This window comes from Pseudorasbora parva, chromosome 6 (assembly GCF_024679245.1).
Source record: "Pseudorasbora parva isolate DD20220531a chromosome 6, ASM2467924v1, whole genome shotgun sequence".
Lineage (NCBI taxonomy): Eukaryota > Metazoa > Chordata > Actinopteri > Cypriniformes > Gobionidae > Pseudorasbora > Pseudorasbora parva.
Window position 1 is genome coordinate 22,448,044 of NC_090177.1, and position 20,943 is coordinate 22,468,986.

Below are 20,943 nucleotides of genomic sequence, written 5' to 3' on the forward strand. Positions count from 1 at the left end.
AAGCTCAGGGAAAGGGGAGGGCTGATGGGAAGTATTGATGCCATGCAGGTCAGGGACTGGTGCATAATAACATATAGGACGGCTCTCAAAGGAGGGTGGTGTGGAGCTCGACCAAAAGGGTCCAGCACAATGCAGGCAACAACTCCAACAACATCTCGCCACGGAAGCCAGCCATTACCACTGGAGAAACCATTAGCTCCCATTAAGAGAGTCTGGCTGGAGCCAGCATTCAGTATATCGCTGCCTAACAGTGCCATGCAGGAGTGGCTGTAATTAGCCAGACACACTGAGCCCCGCTCCAGCAGGAAGTGTGTATGAGGCCGCTCCATTAGCCCTGCCCCTGTATCTGTGTGCCTGACAGTTACTGGCCAAGGCCTTAATGCATGTGTTGGAGGAACAGTAGCCGTAGCCACGGTTTACAGAGATGAGTGTGTATACAAAGCCAGCCAAAAAGTGTCTAAGTGTGTTTTGAAATAACTGTGGCCCATGTCCTGCCGTACAATTGATTGTGGGTTTGTTTGTTTTGTCTCTCTATTCTCTGTGAATAATATATAATTATATATATATATATATATATATATATATATATATATATATATATATATTTCTACTGTATACCATGGTATAGTTCCAGCAAGTTTAGTTTAGCAAGAATGTTTATATATATAAAATCATATCGGCCTTTTGTAGACAAATATCCTTAAAACAGCCAATAAGTTTCCCTGAAACACAAAGCAAAGCAAAACAACACACACACACACACACACACACACACACACACACACACACACACACACACACACACACACACACACACACACACACACACACACACACACACACACACACACACACACCACACCTAACGTCAACGTGATATTCAGATGCTTTTCCTGTAAAAAACAACAACTACAGATTCAAAAATGATTACATGCAGTAAAGATGGTAAAGCATGCTGTATAGATATTTTTGAGGTCATAATTCTTATTAATTCTTATTATTTCGCTTAAAACATGTGCAAAATGTTTAAAATCACACCAAAGTCAATAGGGTGTCCGTCAGTGATAAAAATAACATTTGTATGTGTTGGTTGTTATTTGCATGATAGAATCAGAGAGTCAGTAACCGCAAGTATGGTGTCTCTAAGTTTGATTTAGAGTTGCTGTCTGTCCTCCTTGGTGCTTTGTACTCCCATGGGGTTCAACTGAAAGACACTCTCAACTGAGAAACCTACTCCACACGTCCTCTGGGACCCGAGGCATTCGTCCAGCCCTGCCGCCCAGAGAGCCATCATTTACAAGAGGTGACTTCCCTCTGAGTCTGTCTGCCTTGCTCTGCCGCAGGAAATGCCACAATGTCACACACCCCAAACAAGACTGAAGCCTTTCTTTCAGAAAACAATACAGCAAAAATCATACTCATAACTGGTAGAACACTTTATAAACATTTCTTAGTTGTGGGCATTGGAAACAATTCAAATGCCAATGAAGACAAAAACTATCAAGTCTCAAAACTACAAATGAAAAAAAAAATATATATATATATTTGCTCTCCAGATTCTGAAGAAAAGAGCCTGTGGATTATCTAACTGCGCTGCAGTCTACTCAAGATAAAACCCTACCATGACTCGTAAAAACAGCAAGGTTAAACAAGAGGCTTCCGTTTGATCTTCGTTAAGCAATAAGGAAACACTGAATCCCTGAAAATTGAAGATGCGTAATGATCTGAGAGTGCAGCGTGCAGAGGTCTATAAACACTACAGAACAAACATAGGAGACATAAAGCAGGACTTAACCTGCAGGAACTCATGAGTACAGACGAATAAAAGGGATCAAAATAAAACTCTGAAATGTCAGAGAGGGGCGGAATAAGCTGAAAAAAGAATCTGACAGCTTGTCAGACAGCGTGGAGGAGAAATGTCATTAGGCAGTCCAGGGTGGGAAGGGGGCTTTCATGAACGGCACTCTGTCCCCATGACTCAAACTCTCCACTAACATGAAACAGTGAGGATTTAATCAAAGAAGAGCTCAAAAATCCAGACAGTTAGCATGGCGAGGTGTGACGTGCCAGGAGCTTTCAGAGGAATAATTGATCTGCTGAATTTTTTACTCAAAATTCACCCACTATACTCTTTAACAAGCATTCAAAATCTAGAATCCCACTGGGGTAATGCAATAGAAGTAACGTGTTACATAATCAAAGCATTTATTTCAACTACTGTAACAAGAAATGCATTACTAACTTAAATTAATGCAATTTAATGTAATGCAATTTAATATATTTAATACAATAATATCCAAGTTTCTTGTCTGGCTATCACCAGACGAAGCTCAATTCAAGATTGAACATTGGTCTGGGGAGTCTGCTCTGTATTTTCTACTGAACAAGAGGAGTGATCAACGAGCATTATTCAAATGACTCTGTACGCAATTGGAAAGTCCTTCAACCAATCAGACCATAAGAGGCGTGATCAACGGGAAATGACCCATCGTTTCTCTATCTGTCATTGTGTTAAACCCACCAATAGCGCGCCAGGTGGATAAGCCAGTCTGTGATTGGTTCCCGCAAAAGTGTAACAGAAGCAGTAGAAATGAATGTACAGGTTTCCAGAGCAAAGTTGCAGAGCAAAATCAAATTGCTGGCAGATCAGGCTGGGTTTACCCTGTCTACCAAGTTTCTTGACTTTGTAACATTTTCAAATCTTCTAAACAAGATTTCTTGCTTCACAAAAAAAAAAAAAAAAAAACAGTGTAAATATATATAATAATAATAATAGAAGAAGAAGAAGAATGTATATTATTTGATATACATTTATAATAATACAATAAATTAATGAATTATTCATTCAATAATAATATTCTTATTCTTGATCCCTTATTATTTTATTGTTTTACAATTTTACACTTTCTTTGTACCAAATATAAAATGTACATACACACAAATATAAATAAACAAAAAACAAAGAAACATTTGTGACCCGTTTTGGCAAAGTTATTAGGCTAATTTCAAGCTACAGACAAAACAAGTGACAAATTTAACTTTTGGTAACATTTGCATTTTCACAACAAAAAAAAGGAGGAGGAGGAGGAGGAGGAGGAGGAGGAGGAGGAGGAGGAGGAGGAAGAGGAAGAGGAAGAGGAAGAAGAAGAAGAAGAAGAAGAAGAAGAAGAAGAAGAAGAAGAAGAAGAAAAAGAAGGAGATCTTGCAATCCCAATGCTCCAAATAGCAAATCAACCTCTAAAAGGAACTTTATTTGTTTGTTTGCTGAGAGGAGTAGGTCTACCTTTCCTTTGTCCATGCATGAAACCTGCCGTTTTTCTCTGCTCGCTTTCTTCTGCCTCTTACTCTCAGCAAGGTTGTTATTGTTGTAAAGATTTCCAGATTTGTAAATATCCATAGCAAATTCTCAATGGCATTCTGATCCAATGAAATCTAAATTTCAAACTCAAGCTGATGTAAACAAAATAATCGTACTCGCACTGACTGACAGATCCAAAGCGTACAAAGACTCCTCAGACAGCACTTGATCACATCTATATACATACCTGATACACATACAATGCAATACACACACACACACACACACACACACACACACACACACACAGTGGCGTGCACAGACCCCCTTGGTAGAAATCGTGTTGGCGGGGGTACTGAAGTGCAATCGAAAAGGGCACTATTTAAGCCCCCCGACCCTTGTGCATGCCACTGCATACACATATATAAGATATACACGCACATTGCGACTTATTTTGCCAGTATGGTCACATTTATTAAAATTAGCATGTTTTTTTGTTTGTTTGTTTTTTTACAATATACAAGCTTTTATGCTTGTATGCTTTAGGAAGGGAGTTCCTTGTCTTTTAAAACACTGACCACAATTGCATTCTACAAGCAACCAAACCACCTTGCGATCGCTTTGAAGGGATCCGCAATGTTCCAATGGCAAGATTGGTAACAGAACCACAGTACGTGTGGTAGTGACAGTAAATGCAATGCTAATGACCCACAGACTCACCACAGCGGCCTTGGTGATGCACACGGATGTTCTTCTGGGTGGCGCAGGCTTTCATGTTGAGCTCACATTCGCTTTGGTAGTCCAGGCCATCGCTGCCACACACCACATGCTTGGGGACGTTCTCACAACTCAGAGGACACATGCACTTGGCGGACAGACCTTCTGATGACTGGATGCAGGTGCTGCCAAAGCTACAGGTCACCTCACTGCACGGGTCCTTCAGGGCTGAAAAACAAGAGCAAGAATGAGCATAAAATGCCATAATCTGAGATTTTTTAAATGGTTCTTAGTGCTATGTAGTTGCTTGCTGGCTGTGGTCAAAAGAGTTTGACATGACGGTACCTATTCATGCATCAAACACACATGGTTCTGGATGTGTTACACACCAACGTTTAATATTTAATGTTGAGGGTTAGCAAGCAGCACTAATTTCATCATGTACTTTTGGTTGTATTTGGATAATTGCTTGTCATGCTCACACTATAAGGTCTGCTTAAGGTGGGAGTTCAAGACTGAGTTCCAAACATTAACCCTATTACTGAGATAAAATTGGGTTAAAATGAGGCACGGCCTCCCAGCACCTCCACACGGCTCAGACGTGCCCCGTGTCGATACAGATGGCAGAGTGAAGTGGCTTAACCCGGGCTGAAGAACAGCTCAGTGCCCCAGACTTGAATATTCGGTCACAGCTGGGTGGGTGTACAAACAAGTCACTCTAATTCACCACGGACCATTTCAAGCAAGCTTTGCATTCACAAAACATCCTCAATTGCTATGCTTCAGCGTACCCGTCCTTATGCTGGAGGGACATAATCAGCTTTTTTCGCTCTGAAAATAAGAAAGCCCTGTTTTTTTTCTGCAAAAGACTTTGTCTATTTCTTATTAAACATTCCATCACTCAGGACTGAAGTTGAAGAAATGATTTACACAAAAATGAAATTTCTGTCACCATTTACATGTGGTTCCAAACTTGCATGACTTGGTTCAAAAAGATCTTAAATCCTGGCCACTCTTTTCCGTATAATGAAAGTGAATGAGGGCAGGAGCTGTCAAGTTTCAAATTTATGGCAAAGAGCGCCATAAAAGTATCATAAAGCCCTTAACACTGAAATCCCATTCAATTACAATAAAAGTATCCAGTAAATAGGCAAATGCACTGTTCACACAAGCAACAGAGTACCATCTTTTGACCGGTAAGATACCATTGACAAATCAGTATCAAAATACTTGGTGTATCATATAAACAGCTTTGGCATAGCCCGCGAAACAACAATGTTTTGCAGGCTAAGAGAAATAGTGCCTCCTATGGATGTGGTGTTTATGAAAGTAATCTGCGGTATTTTTCAAATAACGTAAAAAATTCACACTTACATCAAATTAAATAGAGTAAAGATTATGCGTATTTGGGGTGCTGTCCGGGAAGCCAGAGTACTATTATAGATTGTGTTGACTTCTAATAAGAGTTTGTTAGAATCAAGTGAGGAGATCGGGTGGTGGAGGGATGCTAAAATGAAAATGGTCAAATCTGCTGTACAGGTTCTTCTCAAAAAATTAGTATATTGTGATAAAGTTCATTATTTTCCATAATGTAATGATAAAAATTAAACTTTCATATATTTTAGATTTATTGCACACCAACTGAAATATTTCAGGTCTTTTATTGTTTTAATACTGATGATTTTGGCATACAGCTCATGAAAACCCAAAATTCTCAAAAAATTTGCAAATTTTATCTGACCAATAAAAGAAAAGTGTTTTTTTGATACAAAAAAGTCAACTTTCAAATAATTATGTTCAGTTATGCACTCAATACTACTTCAATGCGGCGTGGCATGGAGGCGATCAGCCTGTGGCACTGCTGAGGTGTTACGGAGGCCCAGGATGCTTCAATAGCGGCCTTAAGCTCATCCAGAGTGTTGGGTCTTGCGTCTCTCAACTTTCTCTTCACAATATCCCACAGATTCTCTATGGGGTTCAGGTCAGGAGAGTTGGCAGGCCAATTGAGCACAGTAATACCATGGTCAGTAAACCATTTACCAGTGGTTTTGGCACTGTGAGCAGGTGCCAGGTCGTGCTGAAAAACGAAATCTTCATCTCCATAAAGCTTTTCAGCAGATGGAAGCATAAAGTGCTCCAAAATCTCCTGATAGCTGGCTGCATTGACCCTGCCCTTGATAAAACACAGTGGATCAACACCAGCGGCTGACATGGCACCCCAGACCATCACTGACTGTGGGTACTTGACACTGGACTTCTGGCATTTTGGCATTTCCTTCTCCCCAGTCTTCCTCCAGACTCTAGCACCTTGATTTCCGAATGACATGCAAAATTTTGCAAAGTCCTGGTTTGAAGTCGTAACTAATGGGCTGAAAAAGCTGCCTGGAACACAGCATTGGTTTCCATAGATTATCACCAACACCTGTCCTTCATTTAGCTTTTGTGTATTTAAACCCACAGTCATCATCTGTTCATGGTCTTTTTTAGCATTGCGTGCTGAAGTTTTTGTATTATTCATTGTGTATTAAATGTGATTTCATCATATTTTGTTCAGCATTTTGTTTTAAATTTATCAAATCAAGGCAGTTTGTGACAGAAAGGTGGAAGTTTTAATATGTAATACACCACAGTGATTTAACTGAACTAACTACATTTCTATTTTGATACTCAGGGGTACCATCTTATTATCATCATTATTATTTAGATGATGCATATTCATGAGGCACTGACAAACACTGAGTTGCTGAAGAGTGAACAGACCGTGCCACTTCAGAGGGGGCTAGTTTCATTTCCGACCGTCCCCACACACGCCAACGGCTCTAATTCATTCTCACTATCTCCGTCCCTGTTTTCACCACTCCCGTGCGTCATATCAGACTACAGTCTCCGCCATCATTGTGGGTTTTACTTTGTGTAAACCCACTTGTTTAATTAAAGGTTTCTGCCTCTCTCTGAGGACCACGCTCCACTTTTCCAGTGTGGCACGCACACACAAACCCACTCGCATACATGTGATAAACCTGGCAAGCGGCATCGTAAGGATGAGATCAGTAGCTTTTTTGTGTGTGTGTTGTGTGATCAAAGTGTTCATTCTCTTTTCCTCCTCTCCCTCTCTAAAAAAAGACGATAGTGCCTCCCTCGTCTTTGCACGTCTGAACCTCGCACTTCATCAGCCTGGGCTCGCTAACTAACCAACCAACCAGTCACACTTTAACAAAAAATTGTTAATGTTTGTGTGGGGGAAGTGCTAATACACACCCTGATTCTGTAGATAATATCCACGCACACAGGCAGCGAAAAGATACAGTGTGCTACAAAAGTGACCCTACTCTCGCCTATGCAGTATATTTTATTCCCTAAAATGACAAACAAGTTTGTTCTGTCTATGACTTTAGACTGACTGACGCATTCTGGTACTTTCTTCACAGTCATAACTACTGGCAACTGAGCTCTGACTCATTACTTTTACTTCAACAGATTGGCCTCATCCCCAAAAGCCTGACTCCAAGATGTCTGATTTCATCAGGCTGATGAAATGCAGTTCTTTAAATCAGTTCTGATTCATCTGTCAGAAAGTACACATTCAGAAAAGTCAGACAATCCGAAATAAACAGCTTTCTTCTCAGCGGCGCTCTGTTTGTTTTGTGACAGCATCCAGAACTGCCTCCATGAACCCATTAAATAACAGTCAGAGCTTTTCCACCTATTGCCACTGAGAGTTGATGAGCATTGAGGAAAAGGACAAGCTGATTAAAATGCAAAAAGGCCGCCCTGTATAAGGTGTGTATGCAGCTCTCCGCTGTGTTAGCACAGATAAGCCGCCCTCTCAAGCTGAGACAAGCAGGCAAATTGCCTGTTAGAATGTGACCGGCGTCGCAAACCGAACAGCTATGAACCTCTGTGGTCGCCACGGAGATGAGACGTTTCTTACATGGGCTTTAGTGCTCATTTCGAGGGTGGGAAATGAAGTATCCTGAGGAGAGAGCGTGAGTCTATAGTTACCTATTGATGGACTGGAAATGTCTCTCACAGCCAATTAACTGCTCTTCTCCAGCTCTTAAGAGGTTAAGACAATGAGAAAAGAGAGACGGGAAGAAAGAATAGGACCTATACGACTAACTAATAAGTGGGGAAAAGGCATAAATGGAGTGAGAGGAAGTGGAGACAGCAAGAGAAGCCTCCACTGATCCGCCTCTCTGACAGTGCTGTGATAATGTGTTAGTGGTGGATGTATTAATGCATAATGCGTGCAGGGAGCTGTCAGCGTCCGCTACGAAATCCTGACGGGATGGGTTCTACACAACCCACCCTGCACTGCGAGCCCCAGGCGTGTATGTGTTAAGAAGGCTTGAGAGGAGCTGCGGGTGGTGCCACTTTTTGATCCCCTCTGTTCTTAAATGGAATATACTGGGTTCAACACAAGTTAACCATGATTGACAGGATTTGGTGAATATCACAATTGTTTGTTTTTTCAAATCTTGTTTAAAAAACAAAACAAATAAAAAACAAAAATCAAGGTTGCAATGGGGCACTAATAATGGCGGTGAAGAAACTAACAATTTGTGCTGTCAAATCAATTAATCACGATTAATCATATAACATTATGACGGAATTTGTGGCAGGGTGCATTATCCAGCTGAAAAAGGCCACAACCACCAGGGAATACCGTTTCCATGAAAGAGTGTACATGGTCTGCAACAATGATTAGGTAGGCAGAACCAAAGGTTTCCCAGCAGAACATTGCCTAAAGCATCACACTGCCTCCACCGGCTTGCCTTCTTCCCATAGTGTATCCTGGTGCCATGTGTTCTCCAGGTAGGTAACGCACATGTACCCGGCTATCCACATGATGTAATTCTTCAGACTAGGCCACCTTCTTCCATTTCTCCGTGGTACAGTTCTAATGCTCACGTGCCCACTGTTGGCACTTTCGGTAGTGGACAGGGGTCAGTATGTGCACACTGACTGGTCTGCATCTATGCAACCCCATTCACAACAAACTGCAATTCACTGTGTATTCTGAAACCTTTCTGTCAGAACCAGCATTAACTTCTTGAGCAATTTGAGCTACAGTCGTTCGTCTGTTTGCAGTAGCTCATCTGTTTTGGACCACATGGGCCAGCTTTCACTCCCTACATGCATCACTGAGCTATGACCCAGTTGCTGGTTCCCGACTGTTCCTTTCTTGGACCACTTTTGATAGATACTGACCACTGCAGACCGGGTAAACCTCACAATCTGGCACATGTCAAAGTAGCTCAAATGCCTACCTATTCCTGCTTCTAACACATCAACTTTGAGGACAAAATGTTCACTTGCTGCTTAATATATCCCACCCACTAACAGGTGCCGGGATGAAGAGATAATCAATGGTAGTCACTTCACCTGTTATGCCTGATCGGTGTAGAGACATGCATATATTATATAAACAAACCATTTGCTTCCATTGTTCCTCAGTGTAACCCTAACTATTTATTTATTTTTACCTTAATCTTTGTCATAATCAACACTATACCACAAATGATGAGATTTTCTTGTACTAAACCCAGAATAGCAAGGTTTACAAAGCCTAGAAACTATCCATTAATATTCCCAAGTGTTCAAATTTTTCACCATCTTTGCTGCAACGCTAGAAACTGGAGAACAGTCAAAATAAAAAATGAAGCTGAACATCCACAGATGACCTCCAGTGTCCCACCCTCTGCTTTTGTCATCCCTCACACACCGAGATGATTTGTTCTTTTGATGTATTTCTTCAAAGGGCTTATTTGACTGCAGCTGTCTTCTTCCTTTGCATGCCTCAGTGTTGCCCTTGGATAAAGAAAATTAGGCACAAAAATGGATAATACACATCTTTTTGTGGTTGAACTCAAAGGCCAGTTGTCACTTGTGCACATGCACAATTCACAAAGTAAGCCCCTCCTGACCCCTGGCCTGTGAAGTAAGAAAGGGAACAACATGGGCAAGACCAGCAGGTCTATGTTAGCTCATGGCTTAATACACTACCAAACATGTCTATCAGAGTCGAGGTTTATCCCCTGTGAGCTTTAGTGAGTGCTAACCCAGTGCACTGCAAATGTTACCATGGATGCCTTTTCAAGATTTAATTCAGGAGGCGTGCGCTCTCCATCCTAAAGATAAATCTATGCGTCCGCACGCACAGCTGGAAAAAGATCACAATCAAAATATATTCAATTATAATCCCCGTTTCTATAGCCAACAAAGGTTTCATACATAATTTGTTTCAAACAAATGAATTCAGAAAACAATCTTGCTGGAACTAAAACGGAGGCACATGGTATACAGTAGAATATATATATATATATATATATATATATATATATATATATATATATATATATATATATATATATATATATATATATATATATATATATATATATATATATATATATATATATATATCCACCTAAAGGATTATTAGGAACACCATACTAATAATGTGTTTGACCCTCTTTCACCTTCAGAACTGCCTTAATTCTACGTGGCACTGATTCAACAAGGTGCTGAAAGCATTCTTTAGAAATGTTGGCCCATATTGATAGGATAGCATCTTGAAGTTGATGGAGATTTGTGGGATACACATCCAGGGCACGAAGCTCCCGTTCCACCACATCCCAAAGATGCTCTATTGGGTTGAGATCTGGTGACTGCGGGGGCCATTTTAGTACAGCGAACTCATTGTCATGTTCAAGAAACCAATTTAAAATGATTCAAGCTTTGTGACATGGTGCATTATCCTGCTGGAAGGAGCCATCAGAGGATGGGTACATGGTGGTCATAAAGGAATGGACATGGTCAGAAACAATGCTCAGGTAGGCTGTGGCATTTAAACAATGCCCAATTGGCACTAAGGGCCCTTAAGTGTGCAAAGAAAACATCCCCCACACCATTACACCACCACCACCAGCCTGCACAGTCGTAACAAGGCATGATGGATCCATGTTCTCATTCTGTTTATGCCACATTCTGACTCTACCATCTGAATGTCTCTACAGAAATCGAGACTCACCAGACCAGGCAACATTTTTCCAGTCTTCAACTATCCAATTTTGGTGAGCTTGTGCAAATTGTAGCCTCTTTTTCCTATTTGTAGTGGAGGTGAGTGGTACCCGCTGGGGTCTTCTGCTGTTGTAGCCCATCCGCCTCAAGGTTGTGCATGTTGTGGCTTCACAAATGCTTTGCTGCATACCTCGGTTGTAACGAGTGGTTATTTCAGTCAAAGTTTTTCTTCTATCAGCTTGCATCAGTCGGCCCATTCTCCTCTGACCTCTAGCATCAACAAGGCCTTTTCGCCCACAGGACTGCCGCATACTGGATATTTTTCCCTTTTCACACCATTCTTTGCAAACCCTAGAAATGGTTGTGTGTGTGAAAATCCCAGTAACTGAGCAGATTGTGAAATACTCAGACCAGCCTGCCTGGCCCCAACAACCATGCTACGCTCAAAATTGTTTAAATCACCTTTCCTTCCCATTCTGACATTCAGTTTGGAGTTCAGGAGATTGTCTTGACCAGGACCACACCCCTAATTGCATTGAAGCAATTGCCATGTGATTGGTTCATTAGATAATTGCATTAATGAGAAATTGAACTGGTGTTCCTAATATTCATTTAGGTATCCTACGAAAATCTGAATGGTGTTAAACCTACTACCACAATACTAGGGTGTTCTGAATAAATTGCTAAGTGGTGGTTGCTAGGGTGGTTATTAGGGTATTCTCTGTAGTTGCAAGGGCATTGCTAGGTGCTTATTATAAGGAAAGTTAATGTTACAGTGTTTTGGTAAATGTTAGGGCATTTCTTGGATGTTCTGGGTTAGGATTTTCTGAGTGGTTGCTAGGCCATTGCTACAGCATGTGGTAACTATGGTGGTTATTATGGTACTGCTAGGGTGTTCTCGGAAGAGGCATTGCTAATGTGTTCTGAGTGGTTGCTTACAGGCTCAGGTCAAAAGACCCGCTCCCAGTGATAGATAGATAGTCTTTATAGATAGTTCTGTTGTATCAATTGTCAGTTGAAACGTTGTGAAATCGTCGGTGAAGCATCTCATGACTACAAACCAAAATATTTGAGAAGTAATTGTTGATGTATTTCCATAGCACAAACAAACATTAAGTTTAATACTTAATGCTGTAATTAATTATTCACACAACTGCAAGGCTCGACCAGGCACTGTACTCCAATATAAACAGGTCACCAGATTCAAAGCGGCTGCTTTGGGATTTCAAGAGACCAAAGGTTAATGATGGAGGCCAAAGAAAAGTACAGGAAACCTTATTTAAAGGCCACATATAGCTTACATATCGATCCCTCCCTACACAGCTCTCTGTTACTGCATATTCAAACATAATGACGAAGATGGAATTGTTTGTTTTGGCTAAAAGCAATATTCTAAAAAAATGTATTCTTTTTTCTTGCAAACAAATTTCGAGTTCAATCAGCAGGCACATTTGACGCTAATCATTTTCTTTTCCTTCAAGCAAGCCCCTTCAAACACACACACACACACACACACACACACACACACACACACACACACACACACACACACACACACACACACACACACACACACACACACACACACACACACACACATTTATCAGTTGGTATTCATGCGTTCTGCAAGTTGATAATATACAGCCTGTCGGGAGAGACGTAAATTAGATTTTCAAGTGGTTTAGAAGCTTCAAACAACTAAAAATGGGATAGCCAGGACGCTATCTATCTATCTATCTATCTATCTATCTATCTATCTATCTATCTATCTATCTATCTATCTATCTATCTATCTATCTATCTATCTATCTATCTATCTATCTATCTATCTATCTATCTATCTATCTATCTATCTATCTATCTATCTATCTATCTATCCATCCATCCATCCATCCATCCATCCATCTATCCATCCACCCACCCACCCACCCACCCATCTTGTCCTTCCGTCCATCCATCCACATGAAATAAATGAGAACAGTATTTTAAAGAAATCTCTCTCAGACCGGCTGGCTTCTCCTGCACCTGTGTTCTCTGTAGAGGCTGTAAGAGACATAAAGCGCTTCGGAGAGGGTTAGGTGAAGCATCTCTTTGTCACCAGAACCCCACTGGCTGATGGGAAAAGCTGCTCTCTCCCGCATTAACCTTAGAGAGGTCGGGCAGACACCTCTGTGATTACCGCAAAGGGCCTTGAGTGGACGCAGACGGGTCTTCATGAATGGCTTTGTACTCGTGCACGCTTGAATGTGCCAGAGCGTAAAGTGGTGTGTGTCTGTGTACGTGATTCAGGAAAGGTCGTGGACAAGAGAAGGACATCCTTGGAGGGAAATGTAATTATGGACCGAAATGAACTCATCTTGTTTAGAGGTACTAATCTTTTGGAAGAGGATGAGAAAAAGAAAAGGAAGGGGTAAGAAAGAGGACAAATAGCAGCTCATTACCATGAAGACGATGGGAAGGGCAGTGGCTGTGCCGCTGGTGTGTGGCAGCGTATCTGACTCTGTACTACACAAACAGGAAGCTGAATGTAATAGTCAATAATCACATCTGGCACAGCGAGTGCATGCATTTAAGTAGCGGAGTGCATTCAAACGTTGTTTTCAAAGGTAAAATATAATCATACCCAATCAGTTGCGATTGTTTCTTTAATATGTCTTTATGATTTACATTCAAAAGCACATAATGTGTCCTGAAGCATACCGCTGCTATCAAATCAATGGAGGCACATGGTAGACATACCTGACAGACGTGGTAAATGCAGCTACTATATATATATATATATATATATATATATATATATATATATATATATATATATATAAAATCGGGATAGGACTATAAGATACATTTAAGTTTGTTTAAAATGATGTTATGACTTTACTCTGTGCGTTCACTCAACGGCTGCTGTGACACTTGTTCACACTGCTAAGAGTAAAGCGCTTCGGAAACCGAGGGTAACCCAATTGACAGGTGACTCAATCAGACGCTATGCTCAGACCATTTTCCAAACAATGTTTTTTTCTTACTCTGAATCATTATGGTACACTTATATTGGGACTAAGTATCCGTATTAGGACTGCAGATTACAATCAACCGATCTATAGCTGATGCAAATACTAAGGCTAAAAACTACCGTTTTATGCAGCTGCCTACATTTTTATTCCCTGCACTCTAGCCAAGCAAATTAAGCTTTTAAAATACAATTATTATTGCCCAAAAATTGGCCAGGGAACATTCTAAAAGTGTCAGAAAATGTTATAACAGTTGCTAAGTCCCTGATTGTTACACTCGTTTCACCACTCGAGTGCAGTAGGGGTTAAAAATAACAATGCATTATTCAGGCCAGTCAAATGCATGAATACATGAATAAGTTGTAAAAAGCGTCTCCCATCTGGTATTAGAAGCAAGAGCGTGGAAAATGTGCCTTTTTAATGTGCCCGTCCTGCTGTAATCTGCCTTATCTCACTTCAACACTACATCCTCCCCCTTCGGAAGTGAGCAGGACGACAGGCGAAGAGAGAGAGAGAAAGAAAGGGAGAGAGACAGACTGAGAGACAGATGAGGAGAGCGAGAGAAAGAGATTTGTATAAGAAGTATCCTCACTCTCCAGGGGATAAGCAGCAGAATGAAGCTCTTGTGATGGCATTGATCACATTCAAGTCGACGTCTGTGCTTTTGTGTGTGCTTGCTTATATAGTGTGGACGTGATGCTATAAGACAAACCGCATTTGAGATACTAGATTTGGGCCTGATGAAACCCAACATGGGGTTCCAAAAGTTTGAAATCAAACTTAGAGTGGTTTGAATTGACCAATAGTTTCGGATCACAAGGTAGATCACATTAAAAGAGCGGGTATGTGTTAAATGGACACAGGGGTGCAGACCTGTCGCAGAATCATCTGGAGCATATTTGCAACATTTTTCAGATGAGAAGATCACACTGAGTTTCAGAAAGTTTAAGATGAGAAGAAAAAAAAACTCACTATGATGGATGTTGCTAGATAACAGAGTATCTGCTTCCAAAATTCAAAGAGAACTCCATTATTGAAGGAGAAAGTCAATCTTGCTATAATTGTGTGCCGGTGGATATGACCAGACTGTATAGTAGACGTAACCCAAACTAAATTTAGTCTGAGAGTGAGGGACTGCAGGGTTTTTTCCCCCCCTGCAGATAGAGTAGGGAAGTCGAGAAGGCGCTGATGAGTGTGAATTGAGTCTCCTGTCACGGAGACAGGTGAATGTGTTGTGGCGAGCGTCTCCATGCACGAGCACGGGAGCCGACGCAGGGGTGGAACAGGGTGAGCGAAAAACTCATTTGCACGAGGCAGGGCTGGATACGTGCCATCGGCGGCGGCTGCAGAGGTGTCACCAGGACCCTGCCTGTGCCTGAATAACAAGTCGTCACAGGGAACAATCAGCCAAACAGGACGTTGGTTTTCACACCATGTCTTTAATAAGCGAGACAAAAGCGTATTCACACACACCTTAAAGGGTTAGTTCATCCAAAAATCTAAATTCTGTCATTAATTACTCACCCTAATATCGTTGGACACCCGTAAGACCTCCGTTCATCTTCGGAACACAAATGAAGATATTTTTGTTGAAATCCGATGGCTCAGAAAGGCCTTCATTGACACCAATGTCATTTCCTCTCTCAAGACCCATAAAAGGCACTAAAGACGTCTTTACAAAGCCCATCTCACTACAGTGGCTCTACAATCATTTTATGAAGTGACAAGAATAGTTTTGTGTGCAAAAAAAACCCTAAATAACGACTTATAGTGATGGGCCGATTTAAAAACAAAGTTACGAACCGTTATGAATCAGCGTATCGATTCATGATTCAGATCGTGTGTCAAACTGCTGAAATCACATGACATTGGCGATCCGAATCCTGAATCGCTACGCTGATTCATAACCGTTCGAAATCTTTGTTTTTAAATCAGCCAACGACATTAGGGAAAGTAAATATTGACAGAATTTCCATTTTTGGGTGAACTAACCCTTTAACCAATAACAAGTGGAATTTTCTTTTTTACCCAATACCAAAATTATTTAACAACTCAATCGTAGGTTGACCAGGCATGATTGTATTTAAAATCATATATTGTGCTAAAGAGAGGTGTACTATTCTATTTTTAAGTTTGATTTTTGCCCTAAAAAAAACAAAACAGAGCCAGACGAAACAATTGGCCATTGACCTATTGACCTATTTATAACATTACGCAGGGTCAAATTATATTTGCTTGGACCAAAAGACACCACCTAAACCACAAAGAACACCACAGAAACTGAAAAGCAATGCCCCAGCAACACTTCACACCTTAACATTGATTTAAATAAATAATATTTTCAGAAACTCTTTCTCTCTCTCTCTCTCTCTCTCTCTCTCTCTCTCTCTCTCTCTCTCTATATATATATATATATATACACACACACACAAAATTAAATAATTGTGGCATTTCCATTTGGTGCCACTATTTCCAAGACATTGCACACTTCCCTTTTCAGCAAAGCTTTTATTAAAGCTCACTTTTATCTACATCCAAGCATTGTTAATCAACCATTTCTTTGAAAACAATCTGTCCTTTTCTTCTGAGATGGATCACTATTATGATGCACTCAAACAGTATATCCCTATGCTACTGAGCCTCGGGGTAAAGCTCAGAGAGCTGCTTTAATATTGACTGAGATATGTTTGCAGGAAAGATCATAAATCTCTCATGGATGCAGCAACGGTTACCTGCTTGGATGAACGTCAGCTTTGACATTAACACAGGGCAGTAAAATACTCATGTAGCGCCTTACGATGTGAGAATCAGCTGACGGAGAGTGCGAAAAGCAACTGAAGGAGAAAAACCATGTGTGTCCCACAGTATCAACACCTGGAGTTATGGCAGGTAAAGGATCTGAGAGAAATGAGCCATACTTCCCAAGTGAAGGAACACAGTTTCAGCCGTCAATAACGGGACAAACATATTGATTCCTCCATTAAGCAGCTTCCCATGATACCCTGAGGTTAAGGCTTTTCCACCCCCGCTCTTCCGTACAGCAGAATAACCTCATTTAGACAATAGAAGCTGACAGTTTCAGCCTCGGCGGCTAGTTTAAGTTGTAGGCCTGGTTTAGGGAGTGAATATTTGATGCACTCCTCCATGCTGTGGGTACTCAAGAGCGGTTTTCATCACTGAGTCAGTCTAGAGGTGAAGAGACGTTAATGTGTAAAAAAAGACAGAGTGAGAAAAGAGAGCGCTCCTGGCAATCACAGTAATTCCAGACGTGCTCTGCAAACATATGATCAATCCTTCCATTGATCAATCGCCCTGGTCCAGTGCTCTGCTTCGCCGCTGCCAACCCAGATGAGTTCCAGCAAACGGCTGGCCTGAAATGAGCTCCACACACACACACACAATCCACTTTTTTCCTTCACTCACTCACTGACTCTCTGAATGACTGACTGACTGACTCACACAAACAGCTGGAGATTCTGTTTACCCACCGGTGTTCAATATTATCAGAGCACCCACGCTCCCCCGCTCATCTTTAAAAACAGGGCAACTCTCTGAATTTCTTTTCTTATCCCATGCCTGGGGTCCAAATTAACCCTTTGCCACTCCTGCAAATGCAGTGTGAATTGTGATAACTTACCAGCTATAAATAATTCCTCATGGCAATTTCAATATTTTACTTATGTACTATATATATATATATATATATATATATATATATATATATATATATATTTTTTTTTTTTTTTTTTTTTTTTTCCTACAGAAATAATATAAAATATAATCAAAATATAAAATATATACAGATATATACATAAATACTGAAATAATTAATTCACTAAGACATATTTAATATTAAATAATTTAGATATTTGGGTTCAGTAAGATGTTTTTTCTTTTCTTTTTAATAATACTTTTACTCCACAAATATAAATTCAATGAATCAAAATTGACAGTCAAGATTTATAATGATATGAAAGAAAGAAATTAAATACAATTGTATTTTCAACTTTCTATTAATCAAATATTCATGGTTTGCCACAATGTATTAAGCAGCACATCTGTAATTAAGTATTTAAATAAATAAAATTATTTTTGATCAAATCGCAGCCCTGGTGAGACTTCTTTTAAAAACATCAAAAATATCTAACCAATAAAAAGGAATGTTACTTGCAAGTAACTCTTTATTTACTCAAGTTTTCACTTGGCAAGGGTGGCTGACTTATTTTGGATGCTGTAGAAACAAAAAGCGGCAGCTAACCTGACTCAGCTCCCATCTCGACCGCTCTGCCCAGGAGAAACCCTGAACCGCCCGTTATCCATGGCAGCTGATCCCATTCGTGCGAGAGAGATACGACCCCTGATAGCCACACTGTCAATTTCATTAGCGCAATAGCAGGGAGGCTACTGCCCATTAAAGCCCTGCTGCGGAGCCAGCGGCATTTAGCATGGAGCCGAACTTCAACTGCATTAACACACCGGGACAGAGTGATCTTTAATGCATTTCTGAATGGAGGCTGAAGTTCACTGGCAGGCCGGAGCTCTCATTCCTCAGGACTGATCATTTCCTGCTAGACAGCATGTGAGGTGGCTAATTAGAGCTCTTTGAAGGGTTTGTACAGCATGTTCTATCGAATCACGTAATTACGGCTCACGCTGGCCAGGCCCACTGCTCCAGAGTCGGCTTAATTATGGGCCACATTTCACATATTAGTTATCATTCATGGAAGGAAATTGATTGGAATATATGATGAACGGTGAAAAACACACAAAACGCACATTCTCCACTCCACAGATGATCTGTCCATGATGAGGTTTATAAATATATGGACACACACAAAAATAACTGTTGTTTGGTCTGTATTAAAAATATTTGAATTTAAGTTTGGATAGTCATAGGAACATTAAGACCTGTTTAACATTATTTAAGACCTAGAACGCAATGCTTCAGCGAATTTAAGACTTTTTAGGCCTTACATTTGTTTTTATGTTTTTATGACCTTGTATCCGGACGTTTTTGACTTTTTATGGGCTTAAATACTTATTGTTAAATTTATGACTTTTTATGACTCCGCAGAAACCCCGAATAAATAATAATAAAATAATTCAATACATACATAAATAAATCGTCCTTTGCAACATACAGTTGGACTTTTTTATTGAATATTTATGTTTTAAATATTTTTAATTAGAAATGTCTTTCTTCCAGAAACATACTAATGTAACTTTTTTGTAGATTATATTTTACTTAATTTGACTGATTTAATACAATGACAAAACACACTTTAATTCAATAATTTGATAATATTTCATTAAATGATTTAAAGATAACATGTCTTTATAATATCCATAGGCAGACAGTAGTGAAGTATTTTTAATTTCTAGAAAAAAGTATTAATATTTCAAGTATATAATTTATCAGTACTTTTCTTTGGAAAAAAAATTATTCACTACATTCCAAAGTATAATATAAAATGTCATACTTTTTACTGCACTACATTTCCTTTTTTTGTTTACCTTTAATACTTAATTACATTAATTATTAATAGTAATTTATTAATTTTAAATTACTTTTACTTGAGTAAAGGTATACAGAACTACGTTCCTTATGTAATTAAATATTAAAGTATCTGCAATATGGAACAGTAAAAATGAATATATTATGCTTTCGAATGTTGTGAAGTAAAAGTTTTTCAAAGAAAAAAACTGCTACAGTACAGAAAAATGTACTTAAGTAGAGTAAAAAGGTCCTACTGTCCGCCTCTGATAATATCATGCTTACATTTTTCATAACCTGTATAAAAGGGTCTTCATACACTAAAATGTACAGCTACTTGTATATTCGAAGAAGTTCACTGAAAATAATAATAGATGCACTGATTTGTGTACGGTATGTGACTGGACTTACCACAGGGGCCTTTGCGCATCACTTTGATGCGTCTCTGTGTTTTGCACTGGGCCTTCTCCAGCTCACACTCATTGGAGTAGGTGGAGGAGTCGGATCCGCACACCGGCGCCACCACAGACGTACATACAATCTTCTTACACACACATTCTCCTTTAGAGGGGTCAGTCGGGTCTCTTTCACACAACGCTCCAAATCCACACAGCTTCCCTCGGCAACCTACAGAGACAGAGACACAGACATCAGAGTACAATTTAGAAAGCCACGATCATGTGACAACTGCAGCGTTCTGGAAGACTACAGTCATATGATGGCGGAACAAAAAGAGCCTTGTAAACAGCTCATGCAAATCAGCGCTCAGTCTAAAAACTCTTTTAGTTAACACATGACCTTTAGAGCTCCTGTCTGAAGAGATGTACAGCATTATTGCTTTCAGAATCAATGAGAGCACTGTCTCAACACAAGCACTGTGCTAGAAAGACCTGCTTCTGTTCTGATAGTTCATTCAAAATGAAAATAGGCATATTTTAAAGGAACTTTTTGGGACTTTAACTTACTCACCCTAACCCCCAGAGTTTGATAAGTCCATACATACTGATGGAAAATTAAAAGTTGCGAAGGAAATTTGCTGCCGTACCATGGATGCTCTGTCTTTTCTGTTGGTCTTAGTACACGATGTTACTACACACATCACAACATGTAAACAGGAAAATGTTGGTGTTATTTTGTCACGTACTGAGCAGTAGGCTAGATGGAGCCGTTTACTTCCAGTCTTTGTGCTAAGCTAGGCTAGCGGTGGGTGCGTCAGACAGAGTTATGGGACGCACGGAGATGAGAATGGTATGTATGGACTTATTTAACTCTGGGGGGTACGGCGAATAAGATTAAGGCCCCAAAAGTTTGCATTTTAACATTCTAAACCTACATGCCTTTCTTTCCAATGGGACACAAAACATAAGCTTTCAAATGTCAAAAAGGACAAGAAAGCATCA

General features: G+C 40.0%; 1 protein-coding gene across 10 annotated transcripts in view; it reads right to left on the reverse strand.

Moving 5' to 3' along the window:
- The window catches only part of agrn (agrin), a 299,876-nt gene that overhangs the window by 106,234 nt on the left and 172,699 nt on the right, over positions 1 to 20,943 (reverse strand). For all 10 annotated transcript variants that reach the window (XM_067446245.1, XM_067446240.1, XM_067446239.1 and 7 more), the window contains 2 exons: positions 19,955 to 20,170; positions 4,019 to 4,243 (listed from right to left, as the gene is read on the reverse strand). In XM_067446245.1, coding sequence (XP_067302346.1) covers positions 4,019 to 4,243; positions 19,955 to 20,170 — 441 coding nt within the window. The remainder of the gene's footprint in view (positions 1 to 4,018; positions 4,244 to 19,954; positions 20,171 to 20,943) is intronic.